This window comes from Perissodus microlepis, chromosome 16 (assembly GCF_051167445.1).
Source record: "Perissodus microlepis isolate ML-2025 ecotype Zambia chromosome 16, ASM5116744v1, whole genome shotgun sequence".
NCBI lineage: Eukaryota > Metazoa > Chordata > Actinopteri > Cichliformes > Cichlidae > Perissodus > Perissodus microlepis.
The window spans coordinates 32,983,931-33,002,132 of record NC_140476.1 but is presented as its reverse complement, the minus strand read 5'-3'; the positions used below and the strand labels follow the sequence as shown (position 1 = coordinate 33,002,132).

General features: G+C 42.0%; 1 protein-coding gene across 1 annotated transcript; it reads left to right on the top strand.

Annotated features, from left to right (window-relative positions):
• The first annotated feature begins 681 nt into the window (after window positions 1-681).
• Window positions 682-17,808, top strand: prkag3b (protein kinase, AMP-activated, gamma 3b non-catalytic subunit). The gene is made up of 11 exons (XM_084954848.1): window positions 682-4,661; window positions 6,143-6,247; window positions 6,346-6,427; window positions 8,216-8,274; window positions 8,503-8,548; window positions 10,981-11,035; window positions 11,368-11,494; window positions 12,050-12,215; window positions 14,608-14,645; window positions 14,892-15,038; window positions 15,310-17,808. The coding sequence occupies exons 1-11, from the start codon at window positions 4,353-4,355 to the stop codon at window positions 15,424-15,426; spliced, it is 1,251 nt and encodes a 416-aa protein (XP_084810974.1). The 5' UTR covers window positions 682-4,352; the 3' UTR covers window positions 15,427-17,808.
• The last annotated feature ends 394 nt before the right edge of the window (window positions 17,809-18,202 follow it).

Here is an 18,202-nt window from a genome sequence, read left to right as displayed (position 1 = left end):
ACCTTAAAGCACTTGTTGCAGGCTGCTGAGTTTGCATCTTTTGCTGTGGAGTACAGCCAGACTTTTGACCGCTTCGCCTTGGGCATTTTTAATCTGTAGCTCTGCTCTAAAAGAACGTACGTACCTGGGCCCGCCTACTACGCCTGCAAAGGTATAATGACTGGCTAGATCCAAAGTGTATGACATCTCAGGAAAAAAAAGCACCGAAATAAAGCACCGAAATGTGCGCTGCTTTTCGGTCTGGTTACTACCGTTTATGTCAGAACCACCGGTACCCATCCCTAGTAATAGGTAACCATAGCTTCTTTGAACACAGTGCATCTCCCAATACTTTGTGTTTCTATGAGTTACACTTGCATTGCTCTTTGTTAGATTCAAAGACTGTTTGTTCCCCCAAACACGGCGAGTGCAGTGTTAGACTGAGCCAAAGAGCCACAGTAAACATAAATGGGGTAAACTGGATAGAGCGGAGTTGTTGTTGGTAGGCGAGTTCCTCATTTTCAGGAGAAAAAAAAGCTGCTGATGTTCTTTTAAGGTGATTTTGATTCAAGAATAAACTGCTAAAAATGTTTTGGTACATCTTCTGTTAAAACTGAAAAATATCACAAGCAACGCTATTGCAACAGTGTTGTAGCTGCATAATTATTTTCAGTTCTCTTAGTCATAGCAGGAACTTTAAAGGAGACGTGTTTGATTCTTGAACTGTACTTGGGAGACATCCTCTGCTGGGTGGCAGATGAACAAATTGATGTTGGCAGGAGAGAGAAGACGAATATGCCCAAAGTGCATTTTCTTACATTTAAGAAGCAGTTGAAGGTTCAAGTCAAAAAACGGCTGCCGTGTCTCTTTGCTGCCAAACGAACAACGAGCCCCACAGCCAGACGGTTAATGTTTTTTATTATGTGTGATAAACCTTCTCCACGGTACACTGTGGGCAGTAAAAGACAAAACACAAATATGCGATGCTAATTATGACAAATCAGTCTTACAGGTAACAATGAATCTAGCATTTGAAGCAGTTCAAAGAGTTTTGGCTCAAAGGGAGCACTTTACTGCATTATTTGAAACCACAATATGAATGTCTGACAGACACAGAATGAGCTGACTGGTTCCTATATAGTGCTTTTCTACTCTGCTTGAACACTCAAAGCACTTACACCTACATTCATGCAAATACTTGTTTCTATTCCTAAGGGCTTTCTAAGACTGACACTCTGGACACATCAGGAGCAACTTGTGGTTCGGTATCCTGTCCAAGGATACTTTGGTGTGCATACTGGAAGGATCGAACCATCGACCTTCCAGATTAGTATATGACGTGCTCTAACTCCTGAGCACAGCGTGACAATGACAATAGCAACAAATCTGAAAGAAAAGTCATAAAGTTTGGGGTTTTTCTTTGCCCCAACCAGGCTTTGTGTAAAATCGGTCAGTACAGGTAAGAGGTGTTGGTTTGGGTTTTTCCCTTTTTTTTTGTCACTTACTCTGATTTGATGAATATTAAATTAAAGAAAGTTGGGCTGCTTATAAATAGTAGCTTCTTTTTCACTTGGTGCCTTTTGAGAAGCAGCCTGCATTCAGCAGATCTAACAAACAAATGTTTTCTGGTGTTTGTTTCTCCACGAGATGGAAATTAAGGGGGACATAATTTCGGTAGTTTGGAACTAGTTTTGTGGTGCTGCTCTTTCATTGGAGGAAATGAGTGAGGGCGCCTCCATTAGTGGGGGTGGAAAAAAACGTAGTTTTAGATATGAATTTATACAGATTAACTGTACATGGTCCAGTCACTATACAGTGGATCAAATAAGGTTCCCGTGAGTACTATGGGAGCCATAATCTGGAACAAGAAAGAACATAATTTCACCATAAACCAGCCATGACCAGTTGCTCCCCACAAGATTTCAGACAGAGAAGTGAAAATTATCAGAAGAGTTGTCCAAGTGCTGAGGACCAAAACTACAAAAGGACCTGGAATCATCAGGTGCAACAGTTTCAAAGAAAAAAACAATAAGAAATGCACACCATGGCCTGTATGCACGCTCGCCATGCAAGACTCCATTGCTAAAGAAAAAGTATGTTGAACATTAAAAGTTTGCTGAATGACAATAGACGCCTGTGAAATACTGGGAGAATATAGCCTGAGACCAAAACTGAACTCTGTGGAAGCCATTATACACACCATGTTTGGAGGTCAAAGGGCACTGCATATCATCTCAATATACCATACTAACAATAAAGGCTTGGCTCTCGACGGAGGCGGTCACATCTTCCTCTCTCCCTCCCTTACCTTCCCTGTTTGGCTTCTTTTGTCTCGTCTGGTCTAACTCGGCGACTCGCTCCGTCTTGTTCTCTAAAATCAAGAAATTCTGGATTTGATCAACTAGTCTCTTAACGCGACTGACATCTTCTTCTCAACGAGAAGCCCGGGCTCGGGGGAGCCTGAATGTCCTGCAGGAATGTTGGCTGCTGCATACACAATGGACGGCTGGGGGGGTGGCGGGTCTTGTGTCTGGCAACACTCGATGGAGGACGTTGAAGACATCTACCTATTTGGAACCATGATAACGGGGTTCACGCTGATTGGAGCTGGCATAGCCCTGGCTTATCGACGACTAATGAAAGCGGTTACAGCTGCCCAAAAAGGTTGACTGGCATGACTGATGCAGTGAGTACTCAGACTGTGCTTATTGAACGCACTATAGATAAAATCATGGAGAAGCTCGCGACTCTGCAATGGGAAATCAATAGACCTGGGACCAGTGATGGACAGTAGATCAACTGCAGAATTGGGATGCATCTTCACACGGCCTCCCCTCACCAGCTGGAAGCTCCAGGGCCAAAGCTGGAACAACAAATCCTCCCAGATTAAAGACGGTGTGTGACTCTCTGTCCTATCCTCCTACTTCCTCAAGGTCACCTGTGTTCTGATGCTCACCTTTATTCACTTTGCAGACATAGATTTTACAGATTTGCTGTTTTTTAGTTTAATCACATTGTGTTTGTTCTTCCGTCCAATCACTGCAGCTTCCATGCGTTTTCAGGGCGCTGACAACTTTTCTTTGCAACTGTAACACAGCTGTGATACTCCAACAACCTTTTAAAAGGACTCTGTAAATAGCTGTAAACTATTAATATGTGAGGTCTCCTGTAACCAGCAGCACAGCCTGTTTGGACACCTGCAGTTATTATTAGCACGACGTTGTACAAGCTGGCTGTGAATCTGGATTTGAATGTAAACTGGATTCAGACAATGATCTACATGTTTGAGCTGTGCTTAACACCTGAGAAGAAGTGGTGAATCTGTGTGCGTTTGCCAACAGTTTCTTCATTTTTAGTCAACAAACTGCAGAGTTTATTTTGTTATGTTTTGTTGGAAATTAAGAGAGAATACATGGTTTCAGGTTTCAAAGGGGTTTTTGGCAAATTTTAAATCTTTTCTTTAAAAATGTGAATGTTGATTATGTGGTTAGTGATGTTAGAGGCTGCATGTAAACTGACTACGGTGCAAAGTAGGAGATGGTTTACTAGATTTATAAATAGTTACTGGCCCAGTAAACTTTGAATGTCTCCCACAGTAGTACCAGCAAAGTCTTAAAGCTGTACTGAGCACTTCTTTTTTCCTGTAACACAGAAATATAAAGTTCAGCTATCCTGGGAGAAGTTAAATGCACCTCATTAAAAGCCCTACATCAAAGTTAGTTATTAAAAATGTAAGCCAAAATATGAACATTTCCACATTTAAAGTCAAAGTAATATTAGCTAATGAAGGTTGATTCTGCTCATCCAAGTCAAGATTAGCAGAATCAGCCTTTGGGATTTACTTACCTGGATGATTGAGCATCAAGACACATATTAGCTAATATTACTAGCAGCTGTTTCACAAGAATTAGAAACATTACAAAACTAAAAGTAATGTAAAATTCTTTAAGAGTAAAAATTACACTTTGGACAGAGAAGGTATGTCTACTGCTAAAACATGTCTGATGATCTGATAGTTAATCTTAAAAACACACAAATAGTTCATGAAATTGAAGCTAATGAATGTGCTGAAGTGCGCTGGTTGCTACCGTAGCTGGATGTTGTCATTGCTGTATCACCCACTGGTTCTCGAGTCTGCACTCAAGAGCCAGTATAAATGTTGGCACTTTGGCTGTTTTCATGGAGCCAGAGGTGGAGGAGAGGATGGATTATTGGATATGCTGACATCTCGTACATACAAACTGCTTATTAAATCTGTGTTTAGTTTCCACTTTCAGAAGATGAAGTGACCGGGATGAGCATCCTCTGCTCTGCTACAAATGTTAATAAGGCAATACCCCCCGTCTCCACCCACTCTTCCTCTGTCCCTCTAAATGCCACTCTCACACTTCAGTCCAGATTTAGACTTCAGTCTTTCCCAGACATTCTGTCCCAGCTGTCTCAAGCTTCACAGAGTCTCCCTCTCAGTTTGTCCAGTTTTCCGTCCTTCTCACCATGCCTGGACTCTTTCAGCACCTCTTTATCTGACTTGGCAGCAAAGTCTCACAGGTCCTCCAGGTAGACAGTCCGTCACAGTGCTGCTGTCTGTCATTTTGATGCCCAGGGTTTTGTGGGTCAGTGTGATTCTACGTGTGCAGACCTCTTATTGCTGTTGTCTGCAGGCTATGGAACCTCTGGCAGAGGTAAGACACTGTCCTCACCCTCCACCTCGCACCTCTGTGTGCTGCTGTTTGTTGTACGTGACTTTGAAAAGTTGCTAAGAAAAACACTAGAACTACTTTTACATTACCTCAGATTACACATAGATAATGAACTGGACTGGGTTAAAAACGCTACTGCAGTCTACAGGAAGGGTCAGAGTCGTCAACTGAGGTCTTTTAACATCTGTCAGACAGCTCTCAGGATTGTCTGTCTGTTGTGGCCAGTGCTATCCTCTATGCTGTTGCATGCTGGGGCAGCAGGTTGAGGGCCACAGATGCCAACAGACTCAATAAACTGATCCTAAGGCCAGCAATGTGGGGATGGAGCTGGACTCCCTTAAGGTGGTGTCTGAGAGGCAGATGTTAAGGATACGGTGATAAGGACAATGCTGGACAATACCTCCCACCCACTCCACGATGTGCCGGCCAGTCACAGGAGCGCCTTCACTGACATACTACCCATAATGCACCACTGAACGACACAGGAAATCATTCCTGCCTGTGGTTGTCCTTTACAGTGAGTTTTACAGTTTGACGTTTAGAGTCAAATGTCAATATATTTAACCTCTGTAGTATTCTGGATAGCCATTTGTATATATTAGAGCTATTTCTTATGTTTTGTAACTTTGTAATGTACTGTATTATTTAATTAGTTCAGATTGTTACTGTAACCACACAGTTTCCTTAGGGATTAATAACGTATTCTGATTCTGATAATTACTTTATAAAATAATGTGCAACCTTGTTTACACAACTAAATTCCAGGTGTAATCTGAAGCAGTGGACAGTCGGGTACAGACACCTAACTGAAATAGTGATGACTTGAAGCTTTAGGGTTCACCAGGTTGCCTGATACCTGTGACATACATGTGTCCTGAAAACGGGAAAGAAATCAGACGGGGAGATGTGGCTTGTGTTTGCTGAATTCTCCGTAATATTTATTCTGCTGCATACTTGATCCACTGTTTCTGTTCACTTTACAAGTATTGAAACTGCACAGTTGCTATTTTCAAATATTGCTACACGGTGGTAAATTTGCCCTGTTTTTTTGTATTTTAGTATCTTTAATATCTTACTGAGTGTCTCGGTGTTTTTTGAAATTGGGATTGTAGATGGAGCTGTCCCAGCTACCGGTAAGATCAAGGAAAGAAGGAGCACGAGCAAATCAAAACTTACCAGGGGCCAAAGAAATAACCAGAGTAAATGTAAGAGGTGGTCCAAACATCACATCAGACGTCTCTGTCCAGAAGACTGCAGATGCTGTCAGCATCCTCAAACTCTCGAAACACTGTTAGACCCAAGCTTGAAGAACATATAATCTTTTTTTGTGAAAACATTATGATGCCCTTATAAAAAAATAAAAACCTTCATATAACCCAACATGAAACCAACATTTTTAACAGCAGTGTATATTATATTTCTTATTTGTCTGTGGCATAAGCAACACCTGCTCTTCTCCACAGGTCCAGACTGACACATTCATTTACATGAACTTCATGAAGAGTCACTCCTGCTACGATGCCATCCCAACCAGCTCCAAACTGGTCATCTTTGACACAACACTGCAGGTCGAATGTTCACAACACATCCTCTTATTCTGCCAGTAAAACAAGCCACAGTTACAAAACATGTTCATGGTTTCAGTGACTGTGTGTCTGTTTGGCAGGTGAAGAAGGCTTTCTTTGCTCTGGTGGCTAATGGTGTGAGGGCAGCGCCGCTGTGGGACAGCAAGCTTCAGTGTTTTGTAGGTGAGCCATACATCATCTGTCTGTAGCACTGAGCGTCTTGCATGAGTAACATGAATCTCGATTGAAACTTGAGCTCCCCCCATACAACCTTCAGTGGTTTATTAATTCTTTATAATCCAAGCCGCTCTGCAAATGCTTTTCCAGCTTGCATCTTACATTCTGCCACTGTGTGTTAGATGGTGTCTGGGGTACCTGTGCACAATCTGCAACTTGAGTGCTGTTGGCTGTGGTCCCCCCTTTATGAATATGGTGCTTAGGACCTGTTTCTGTGTGCAGGAGGCGGCTGATGGTCACTCCACTCCTAACTCTATATCAATATCTATTATTAGTGATGAGCTGGGTTAAGGGGTTGAAGCCCATGCAGAGCACCAGTAAAGTAAATGATTGCTCAGATCAGAACACCTTGCCATTGGACTGAACAAGGTCTGCATCAGGGAAACCAAGAAATGCTAATAACCAGTGGACTGCTGCAACAATCTATACAAGGACTAAAAACGTGGAACTGATTCAGTGGAATTATTTTTCTGTTATACGTTTCATGGGAAAAAACATCACTAAATAATTTCATTTGCCAGGCACAGGTGCCAGCCACTCATTTAAATTCCTCAGGCATAAATTCAAGAACCTGCAGGGGTAGAACTTAGCGCACAAAGAAACCATCGCACACACTGAGCGTTTGCGTTGCACACGCTGCTACAGTGTCACTCCCACAGGTAGCTCTTTGTGCTCACAGTGAAATCCTGCTGGCTGGAGTCAAAAGCCTTTTGACTGGTTTCTTCAGCATAATCCAGTGACAGGTGTCAGGGTTTCCACAGCTACACAGTAAACAATAACTGTTGATAATTAATTTGGCAAACTTTATTTAACAAATTGTATTGAGCGGCACTGAATACATGCGGCCGTGAAATGAAATTATCTGCTTGGATTATGTTTTTCTTGCACACGACTCGACAGAAAAATAATTTCATAATTGAATGCTACTATGCCAGTTCAGCCAGGTGCAGATTATATGCAAAGCATCTAGGAACGTGGATATATAATACATATCTTTAAAAGTGTCCAGTTTCTAGCCACAGAGCCAGCCTCCATGATCATTTTATCAGTTGGTGTCACCAGCTCGGATGCTGCTCCTCTAGAAGACCATCGTGAGGTACACTGTGTTGGCCACAAATGGGTGATTAAAGATATCCAACATTTTAGGATTTAAGGACCACAGCTTTCCAAGAAAATAGAGCCTGCTCACCTCCGTCTTCTATAAAGCCTCTGTATTGGTCTTCCCATTCAGCCCGTTGTTGACCTGGTCACTGTAGTGCCTGTATACCACTATTACATCTACATCCTATTCCATAAGAGGCACAGGTTATGTAGCTTTTCCCTTCTATTTTATGTGTAAGACCAGAGAGACCATCTCGCTGTCTTATATCTAGTCACATAGTCAGTCATCCATGATGGCTTACTGACACTTCCTGTAGCATCAGCATCAGTAACATCAGCTGGATGGTATTAAATTCACTGGAAATCAAAGGTCAGATCCAAGTAGATCCAAGACTAGTCTTCCAGTACCTTGACTACATGAGACGTGAGGGCGACTGGTCAATAGTTATTAAGCTCTGATGGTGTTGATTTAGTTAGTAAGTAAAGTAGACAGCATTTCATGCTCACTTGTACTAAATAAGAAACTTCCAGATGTGTGTCAGTTAGCATCATAACTGACTTCTGATGAATCCATGTTCAATACGTCCAGTGTCACTCAGGCTAAACATGATGTATCTGTATGTTTCTGTCCAGGTATGCTGACCATCACTGACTTCATTAACATACTACATCGATACTATAAGTCTCCTCTGGTGAGCTGAGTTTCTGAGTACTATAAATTTATTGTATACATTTACTTGCTTTGTGCTTTTAGCAGAAGAAAATGGATGGATGGATGCTTTTGTCAAATGCATTCACCCTGTGCTTTCAAATCATGTTATAATACAAAAAACCATACTGATTAAAAAAAAAGTAGAAATCCTCCATCATGTCGGATGTTGCCATAAACATTGGATCTGAAATGTTTGGTTTGTCTGCAGGTTCAGATATATGAGCTTGAGGATCACAAGATAGAGACATGGAGAGGTCTGTTCAACGATGCTGTCAGCAAGCATGAAAGAATAAGAATTTAGAACAGCTTTCCAAAAAAGTTGTGACATTCAACAAGATGTAAATAAAAACAGAATGCTGTGGTTTATAAATATTTTAAATATGTTTTTTTTTAATGAATCAATCTTTTCTTATTTGCTTGGAAATGTGCCTATTTTACTGTTTATCACTGCTTCCACAAAAAAAGACACTGAACTTGTATTTAGAGGTCATCTATGCGTATTAGAGACATTATTGATTGATCCTCAACAGTATGTACAGCTCTTGGAGCAACATACTCATGTTGCCATCCAGATGATGTTTTTGGTTTTTCCTCCCCCTTAGATGTTCTTGCTTATTTTAACAAGACAGTAACATCATTACATAGTATTCCAACAGCATAGCACTGAAGTAGGAGTTTGGGTGCTCCTGCCTGGATGTAGACTGGATTGGTAAGCTCACACACACACTCGAATATCCTCAAGAGGATTCTAGTGTTCTGTAAACAGGACAAAACTGCATTGTTCCTCCTGGATCTGAAGTTTGACTAATGTATGAACTCTCCTTTCAAACGCCCTGACATAGACCTTACAGGGATGGCATCCACGACAGCGGTGGTGGTGGCCAGGGCATTTTTGTTGATTTCGCGTTTCATTCCCCCCACTGACGTTACCTCACACAGGGGCCCCCAGTTCGTTTTGGAGCTTTGGTCTGCCATGGCTGACAGCCTGGGGGTCAAGGTCCACCAAACCACAGCATACCACCCGCAAACCAACGGGATGTGCGAGCAGTTTCACGAGTCACTCAAGGCCGCTCTCTGGGGTTCTCTTACAGGTTTGCGCTGCGCGGTTAGGGAAGACCTCTGGGATTCTCCAGCTGAACTGGTCCTCGGCCAGCCGCTCCGGGATCCTGGGGAATTCATGCCTGCGAGCCCCCCCGCTTCGTGTTTCAATACCTCTATGCTGTCTCTCCGTCCCACCAGAGACTCGTTTTCCATTCCTGGTGCACCACTGCCTGCCCGACCCTATTGTTCTGTTTGACGGCCCGTTCAGGGTTATTCAACCAGGCCGAAAGCCTTTGCTTTTTGGACTTTGGAAGTCGGCAGGAGGTTGTTCCTATTGATAGACTTAAGCCTGCACATGTCCTGCTGATGATCAAGTGGTGCCGGCCCAGGCCCTCTTCCGCAGCTGTCCGCCTACCACCGCGCTGACAGACTTTGGTTTTTCCTGTAGGAGTGCCCCCCACCTGGCAGAGCTTGAGCTGTTTTTCCTGACCACCAGTGCCAGCCTCGTCCACAGGCATCCTTAAAACAAAAGAACTCATAATGCACTTCAGGAGGCACAGACAGGTCCACTCTCTTCTCATTATAAATGGAGAATGGGTGGAATCAGTCTCCACATTCAGGTTTCTGGGCGTCTCTGCCCTTTTAAAGAAGGCTCAACAATGGCTGCACTTCCTCTGTGTCCTGAGGAAGAATAACCTGGACTGGAAGCTGGTGCTGGCCTTCTACCGCTCCTCAGTGGAGAGCGTGCTCTCCTACTGCCTGGGTGTTCAGCACATGGGGGCCACTACTGAGAACAGGAAGGCTGCACAGAGGGTAATTAAAACAGCGCAGAAAATCACTGGCTGAACTCTGCCACCCGTAGGGCATCGACAGATCATCCTGTCTCAGAAAAACCACGGCCATCACAGGTGATCCCTTTCCTCCAGCCCACCACCTGTTTGATGCACTGCCCTCTGTTCTGCGCCTGTGGTCAATCTCACAAACAGCCTTTTCCCCTGGGCCATTCTACTGTTAACAAGCACTATCCCTCATAATGTTGCTGCTCCATGCACAGTGTTACAAACACTGTGCATGGAGCAGCCATAACTTCATTGTACATGTAGAATGACAATAAAGGGCTATTCTATTCTATTCTATTCTAAACTTGAAGGCTTTGCCTCCCGTTCTACTTTTAATTCCTAGGAACTACAAGTAAGCCTGCTGACTGCTGCCCAGTTTCTGAGTTGTTATATTTTAAGTTAAATATACAGTTCAAATAACTTGCTAATCACTACATTCTGTTTTTATTCACATTATTGACAGCATCCCAACATTTTTGGAAATGGGATTCTAATTCTTTTAAACCAACTATTCCCAAAACTTGCATTGTGGCCCACTGGTGGGATCTGAAGGTAGTGTGGAAGAGCAGTGAGACGTTATTTACAATAATTAGTTGCATAAAAAAACTGAAGCACAAGAAGCAAACACTTGATCTTCGGCGTGTGTAATGATCAAGTTCTGATCAAAGGTTTGGCTGCACCACAAATGATGTTCATAGGCTACAATGGTCTTTAGTTTGGGAATGGCTGTTTTTTAAACATTTAAATTAGCTTTAGGCTATGTTTCCAAGTAGTTTGTGGTTTGTTTGTTTTTTTTCTGTTTGCAGAAATCTATCTCCAGTACTCATTTAGCAGACTAATCAGCATTACACCAGAGTCCAGGTAAGGCCAGCCCTAAAATTGATTTATTTAATTTAGTCATAATGTATTCACACTTTATCATTTTAAAGGCTACAGTTCTTTTGCTTAAATTACACCAGATTTACAACTACAATTTCAAACAAAGTACAAAATACTTGGTATCTATTGACCTCCGACCAGTGTTCATTGCTAGAGCTAACTAATCTGAGCTGTGGTCTGCTTGTTAAAAGAGCTTAACTGGGCTGTTTGAAAGCCATATAAAATAATAAGCAGATGTAGGAAATTTACCATGGATAGCCTGTTTATTCTGAAATTCTTAAAATCCTAATCACAAATCGTGTTTGTCTTTTCAGTTTGTTTGATGCCATATACTCCCTGTTAAAGAATAAGATCCACCGCCTGCCAGTTATTGACCCAGCATCAGGAAACGTCCTCCACATCCTCACTCACAAACGCATACTCAAGTTTCTCCACATTTTTGTAAGGAGACACTTCTTGTGCAGCACACCGTTAACTTAATCCCATAATTTAATTGCAGTTAAAAGACCTGGCTCAAAGAAAAGAAATCTTTATTCTCCTGTATGTTGGTATTTGAAAGGCTTCTTTTCATTATCTTTTTTTCCCAAATGAATTGTAATTTTGAGGGGCTACAGGTGCCCAGAAATACATCAGATATGGTTAAAAAAAATTACTCTGGACCACTGCTGTGCCTTAATACCTTGATAATGTTTGTTTTTCTTGAACAGCATTGCTCTTGAGATGCAGTGATTTCTCATGCCACATAGACAGAGGTAGAAACATGTAGCTCCTTTGTGTAACATATGATACAAATCGCAGCCTGGATACATCTGCATGCCCTCAATATGCTCACAAAAAGGGCTGTCATCACTGTTTGAAGATATCTACTTTTCCATTTTAATTGATGCATTATATTATTTCATGATATTGAGACTTTATATATTAAGAATAATAATAGTGAAATGCAAAATCTCAAAATCACAATATATTATCTTTTATTATGTCTTTTCCCTTAAGGGATCTATGATTCCCAGACCCAGGTTTCTTCAAAGGCAAATCCGCGAAGTGCCGATTGGTACCTTTAAACATATTGCAACAATCCAGGAATCGGCTTCCGTCTATGATGCTCTGAGCCTTTTTGTGGAGAGAAGAGTGTCAGCTCTGCCTGTGGTCAATGAACGAGGTAGTTTGATATCATGCTAATTGTTCCTATTGATAGACTTAAGCTGAAAACTGCATTCTTCCTCCTGTATCCGAGGTTCTACTAATGGACAGACTCCCCTTTCCAGCACCCTAACATAGACTTTCCCAGGGAGGCTAGGGAGTGTGATCCTTCAATAGTTGGAACACACCTTCCAGTCTCCCTTCTTAAAAATGGGAACCACCACCCCAGTCTGCCAGTCCAGAGGTACCGCCCCTGATCTCCACTTCAGGAACTCAGGGCAAATCTCATCCACCCCAGGAGTTGTTTAACTGCCTCAATGACCTTGCTCCTGAAGATAGGTGAGTTGTCCCCCGCATCAGTATCAGACTCTGCTTCCTCCACGGAAAACGTGTCAGTGGGATTAAGGAGATCCTCAAAGTATTCCTTCCACCACCGGACAACTCCTCCCACACTTGAGTTTGAGCTTCAGCCACTGTCTGAGCCACGTTCCTCTTGGCCTGTTGGTACCTTTCAGCTGCCTTCAAAGTTCCACAGGCTAACCAAGCCAGAGAGGACTCCTTCTTCAGCCTGGTGGCTCCCTTCACCTCTGTGTCCACCATTTGGTTCATTTGGCCACCTTGTGGCTGCAGCTCAGTGCAGCCTCGGCAATGGAGGTCCTGAACATGGTGAATTCGGACTCAGTGAATTGACCATCTCCCTCAGAATGTTACTGAAGCTCTGTGGGAGGTATGCGTTGAAGATCTCGTAGACTGGGGCCTCTGCCAGGCACTCCCAGCGCCAGGTCTGTCCAGCATCCTCCCCCACTACCTGATCCAACTCACCACCAGCCCCTCTCTTTACCCGAGTGTCTAGAACATATGGCGGCAGGTCTGGTAATACGATTACAAAATCGATTATCAACCTGTGGCCTAGGGCGTCCTGGTGCTACGCGCACTTACGGACACTCTTATGTTTGAACTTGGTGTTCGTTATGGACAAACTGTGGTTGGCACAGAAGTCCAAGAACAAAACACCACTTAGGTTCAGATCTGGGAGGCCGTTCCTCCCAATCACGTCCCTCCAGGTATCACGCTGTTGTTGCCCACAGCATGTCTTTATCCTGTCTTCCTTCTCTCACCCCAACCAATCACAGCAGATGGCCCCGCCCCTCCCTGAGCCTGGTTCTGCTGGAGGTTTCTTCCTGTTAAAAGGGAGTTTTTCCTTCCCACTGTCGCCAAAGTGCTGCTCATAGGGGGTCATATGATTGTTGGGTTTTTCTCTGTATCTATGAAGCGCCTTGAGGCAACTTTTGTTGTGATTTGGCGCTATATAAATAAAATTGAATTGAATTGAAAGTCTCACAGTAGGACAACAAAGTCCCGAGGTTGAGCAGCCTACAGCACACCACCCAGGGACTCCAAGAAGGCTGGGTGCTCTGAATTGTCATGCTAAGTTAATGTTGTTATTCACCTGGAAAATTTGAAGTTTGCATGATCAGGAGTCATCAGCAGGTAATCACATGCAACTAACTGAATTTTGTAATATATGAAAAAGCTTGATATGTTTACATTACCGCTCATGGTAGTCTTTATTCTCTTACCAGCATGTAAAGCTTTCAGTCCTTGGTCTTGTCATAATACAGATTACTAAAGAAGATCAGCTTTTTTTTTTTTGCTATTTGACAATTAAAGGCTTCAACGCTTCAAGGACTTCTGTTATAACATTTTCATGTGGGGGGGCGACCGTGGCTCAGGGGGGTTGGGAAGCGTATCTGTAATCGGAAGGTCGCCGGTTCGATCCCCGGGCTCTCTGTCCTGGTCGTTGTGTCCTTGGGCAAGACACTTCACCTACCGCCTACTGGTGTTGGCCAGAGGGGCCGATGGCGCGATATGGCAGCCTCGCTTCTGTCAGTCTGCCCCAGAGCAGCTGTGGCTACAACCGTAGCTGCCTCCACCAGTGTGTGAATGTGAGCGTGAATGAATAGTGGAATTGTAAAGCGCTTTGGGTGCCTTGAAAAGCGCTATATAAATCCAATCCATTATTATTATTATTATTATTATCATGTGCATATGCTATATAGATGTAAATTCCATACAAAGCAGCAGAGGTGAACCTAGCCCTGCCACTAACCCTAATCAGAGACCTGGTGGATGCAAAGGAGTTAAGAATAAAATTCTACCAATTGATTTTTGACAAGGCTGACAATAATGACAACAGTTTGTAAAGCTGTTATCAAGGCAAACAATAGCCACATTAGACCAAAAACCTTCATATTACGAAGAGTCATAATATGAAGGTTTTTGGTTTGTTTGCTACATAATTTAATAAAAAAAATATTTTATTGTTCTTTTTCAGTTTTGTTGCATACTTTGGAAAAAGGTAGAACAAACAAAAACTTACCTCATGGCCTTTCTGTGTATATCCTCTGTAGGTAAAGTGGTGGCGCTGTACTCCAGATTTGATGTTATTGTAAGTTGCTGTTTTTTTCCCCATGTATTATGTATGCTACATAGGACCCACATGTGTTACACTGTATATCTTCACACACAATTTCTGATTAAAATACCATAAATTTATTAAAGAAAAAATAGAAACAGTTCAGAGTTAAATACTTTATATATAAGCAGTTAATCCAGAAATGTTATTATCTTATGAAAGTAAAATCAGTAGCTTCTAACAACATTAAGCATTGTTGGGGTTTTTTCTGTCCCTAAGAACCTTGCAGCCCAGAAAAACTATAACAACTTAAATATGACAATGCGGGAAGTCATTGCATCCAGATTCTGCTGTGTTGAGGGGGTCCTTAAGTGCTACCCTCATGAAACACTGGAGACCATCATCGATCGCATTGCACAGGCTGAGGTAATACAGTGCAGCCTGCAGTGCTGCAAAAATAATACTTATACACAAACTGCTGTATAAGTATTATTATACTGGGATACTGTTGGTGGCAATATGAGTCAGAAGTGAGAGCTCTTGACTGTGTAATCAAAGTTAGTCCATTAGGCTCAGGTACATTAGGTAGATGCACAACCTAAGTACTTAAAAATACAGCTTTGATACCTAATGTGTCAGGGTGTACTGATGTATCCAGCAGAGTGGAGCTGAAAAATGTTATCTTTTGTTTCACCAGGTACATCGGTTGGTGTTGGTTGACAGTGATGATGTGGTCAGAGGGATTGTGTCTTTATCTGACCTTCTCCAAGCCCTCATTCTCTCTCCTGCAGGCATTGATGCACTGTACTCCTAAGCAATGTTCCCTGTAATGTTTCATGTGTCTGAGCGAACACACAAACTCCCTGAGCGTCCCCTTGGACCACTGTGAGCAACAGCAGACGTGTGCACTGTGGTCACGCCAGCATCGAATCCATCCAAGTTACATGTTTATTAAATTAATCAAATTACAGCATTTACATTTATGTTAGACTACTTTTAATTAACTGCTTTAGCCCACTTACAATGAAAATTTAAAAAAATCTTGTTGATGACCTGTGTAGCATGTTGACACTATTGGAAGTAAAAATAACTTGAACTCCAATTTTGAAAACACAACTTTCTTTCTTTCTTTTTTTTTTTCTAAAGCTCTGACTGTATTATGAGTCTGAGTCTGTGGTCTGGGAGAGAGTCTGTAACTCTGTCTGCAGAATACAGTAAATAATGACCAATGTTGGGTAATTAATGATACAGTTACTTCTTCAAAAAAGTAACTGAGTTTTGCAAACAACAAAGTTTTTTGCAGCTGTTTACCTAAAAATGCAGCCAAGGTGTTTTTTTAAATAAACATTTCAAACTATTTACAGAACAATCAGCTGTTCTGCATCAAATCTGATGCCACACAAATTATTTGTGCCACTCCAAAAAATAATTTCTGTCCACTATGAGATGAAGGAGAACAACAGCCTGATACCTGCAGGCCTGACAACAGGAGATGTATCACTGCTGTAACACCTGTAACACTCAGCAGTCGCCTCATTGTTCTGACACACACAACAAAACTGTTGACTACACTACACACTAACTACACACTAACTACACAAGACAACACACTAACTTTAGACTCCAAACACGCTAAACGTGGCAAATCTGTCACATCTCAAAACACGCCGTCACTCCTAAAACTTCCCCCTTCCTAAACAACTAAATGCCATGTTGCCATATCATTTTTTGATTGGTCCACATGGTACATTTTTCCACCAATAGGAAAGGGTGGTTTTTTTTGGTTTCGTCTTTGCTCACAGGCTTTCGAGCGTTTTCCTTATAAAACGCAGTTTTTATATAAAATATAAACAACGACAGTATTCATGAAGAAAACCAAACATTGCAGATATTTTTATCATAACTCTGGTTTTACGTGGCCAATCAACACAATTTAAAAACTGGTATAAAGTCCACACTTTTTCCGTCAGTTGTTCCGTCTGTCCTGCTCACATCTCCAATGGTTGTACACGTTGTCATTAACGTGGCTTCACTCCACATCAGCCGCTTTGCTAAAACACCGGTGTCGGCACATAAGGACGCTGTCATAGCCTGTCAGCCACGTTGATTAGCTGCGTATATACGAATGTGAATCGCATCATTGGCTGGAGCAGCCAGTCACCGGTCACTTACTGACGCACACTGCAAAACAGAATTGTTAATGTATTTATTTTAATTTCAATTCAGGTTAGATTTTTTTTGTGTGTGCAACGCAGATTGGAGACCATGCCAGCAGTGTGCGATTGCGCACGCAGCTTAGAGGGAACATGGCTCCTAAGTCCAACTCATGCTCTCCTTTGAGGAGCCACCCATCCACCTATTTGCCTTGAAATCCTTAAAGGTTTCCTGCTCCTTCTGGTGTTCTTGCCTTCCTTCTGAAGGCAATGGAGATTTTTTCTTTCTGGCATCAGTGTTCTAACCCTGCTATAGTCCTCCTTCATAATATCTCCTCCTAATTCTTTCAGTTTTCCTTTTCTGACTCCTAACAAGAATAATTGTGCTTATTCACTTAACTGTCTCATTGGGAACTACTTCCTTCAAGAACAATTTATTCTAAAACAGTTACATGATTTGAATGGTCTCCTTAAATCTTTTGCTTCAGCTATCAGATACTGGCAAATTCTGTATCTCTGCCAATTTGTTGTCATTTCACCAAACAGTCAAGCAAATCTTCTGAACTCTATTCACTTATTAGCTCTTCTTCAAACTCTTAGTTTGACAAATCTGACATTAATACTCCACAAGCTACTCTTTCCTTTGTTCAACCAGCAGCTTCACTGTGTAATTCTTCCTCTGAATCCACTATGCCATCAGCATCAGCATGCCATAAGCCTAAACTTAGCACATGTGAGTACACGCTGTTGTGATTCTTCTGTTAATTTATCAAAAGTTATACTTTTTTTTAAAGGAGTTTGGACGTCTCACAATTAAGATGTAATTCAGATCTGTTTTGTATTGTTTCCATGAACAATGCAAAAGAATGTGCTGTCTAAGGCTACAGTATCAGTCAGAAACTTGCATCTATTCATTTTATGAGGCTTTCCTAATTTTCCTAACTTGTATTAATCATATAATTTAATATGTCTTATTTCATATTTCTGATGTCTTTAGTTTTGTTGTACACTGTTGAAAATAAACAACAATTCTTAAATCAGTATTTGTGTCTGAACTTTTAACTGGCGCTGAAGTTACATAGCTCTTACATGGCTTCAGATAAAGAAGTATACTTGGTCATTAATATTAATGATGCTATGACATTGTGAATTCCAATGTTGTACTATTCCCACCTGTTCCTGGCTGAAGAATTGGTTGGATCGGTCTTTATTCTAGGCAATCATATAATTTATATGAATGGAGATGACATGTTGTGGTGGTGTGGTCCCTGGCTTGGCTGCAGGGGAGGAGTGGTGCAGTGAGCTCAACGGGGCGGTGCAGGGGAGGCAGATGAGAACACAGCTGGTGGCGTTTGGACTGATGACAGTTTTCTTTTCCATTTTTTATTGAGGCAGAAGACAAGCGAAGGGTGCTTGAAAAAGCTGAGACTGGCGCTG

What these genes read in the sequence shown, in the direction of transcription:
- prkag3b (XM_084954848.1), top strand. Translation starts at nt 4,353, where the DNA reads ATGCCACTCTCACACTTCAGTCCAGATTTAGACTTCAGTCTTTCCCAG. An exon ending in TCTTTGACACAACACTGCAG is followed by an intron (nt 6,248 to 6,345) that starts GTCGAATGTTCA and finishes TCTGTTTGGCAG; the next exon opens with GTGAAGAAGGCTTTCTTTGC. An exon ending in AGCATTACACCAGAGTCCAG is followed by an intron (nt 11,036 to 11,367) that starts GTAAGGCCAGCC and finishes TTGTCTTTTCAG; the next exon opens with TTTGTTTGATGCCATATACT.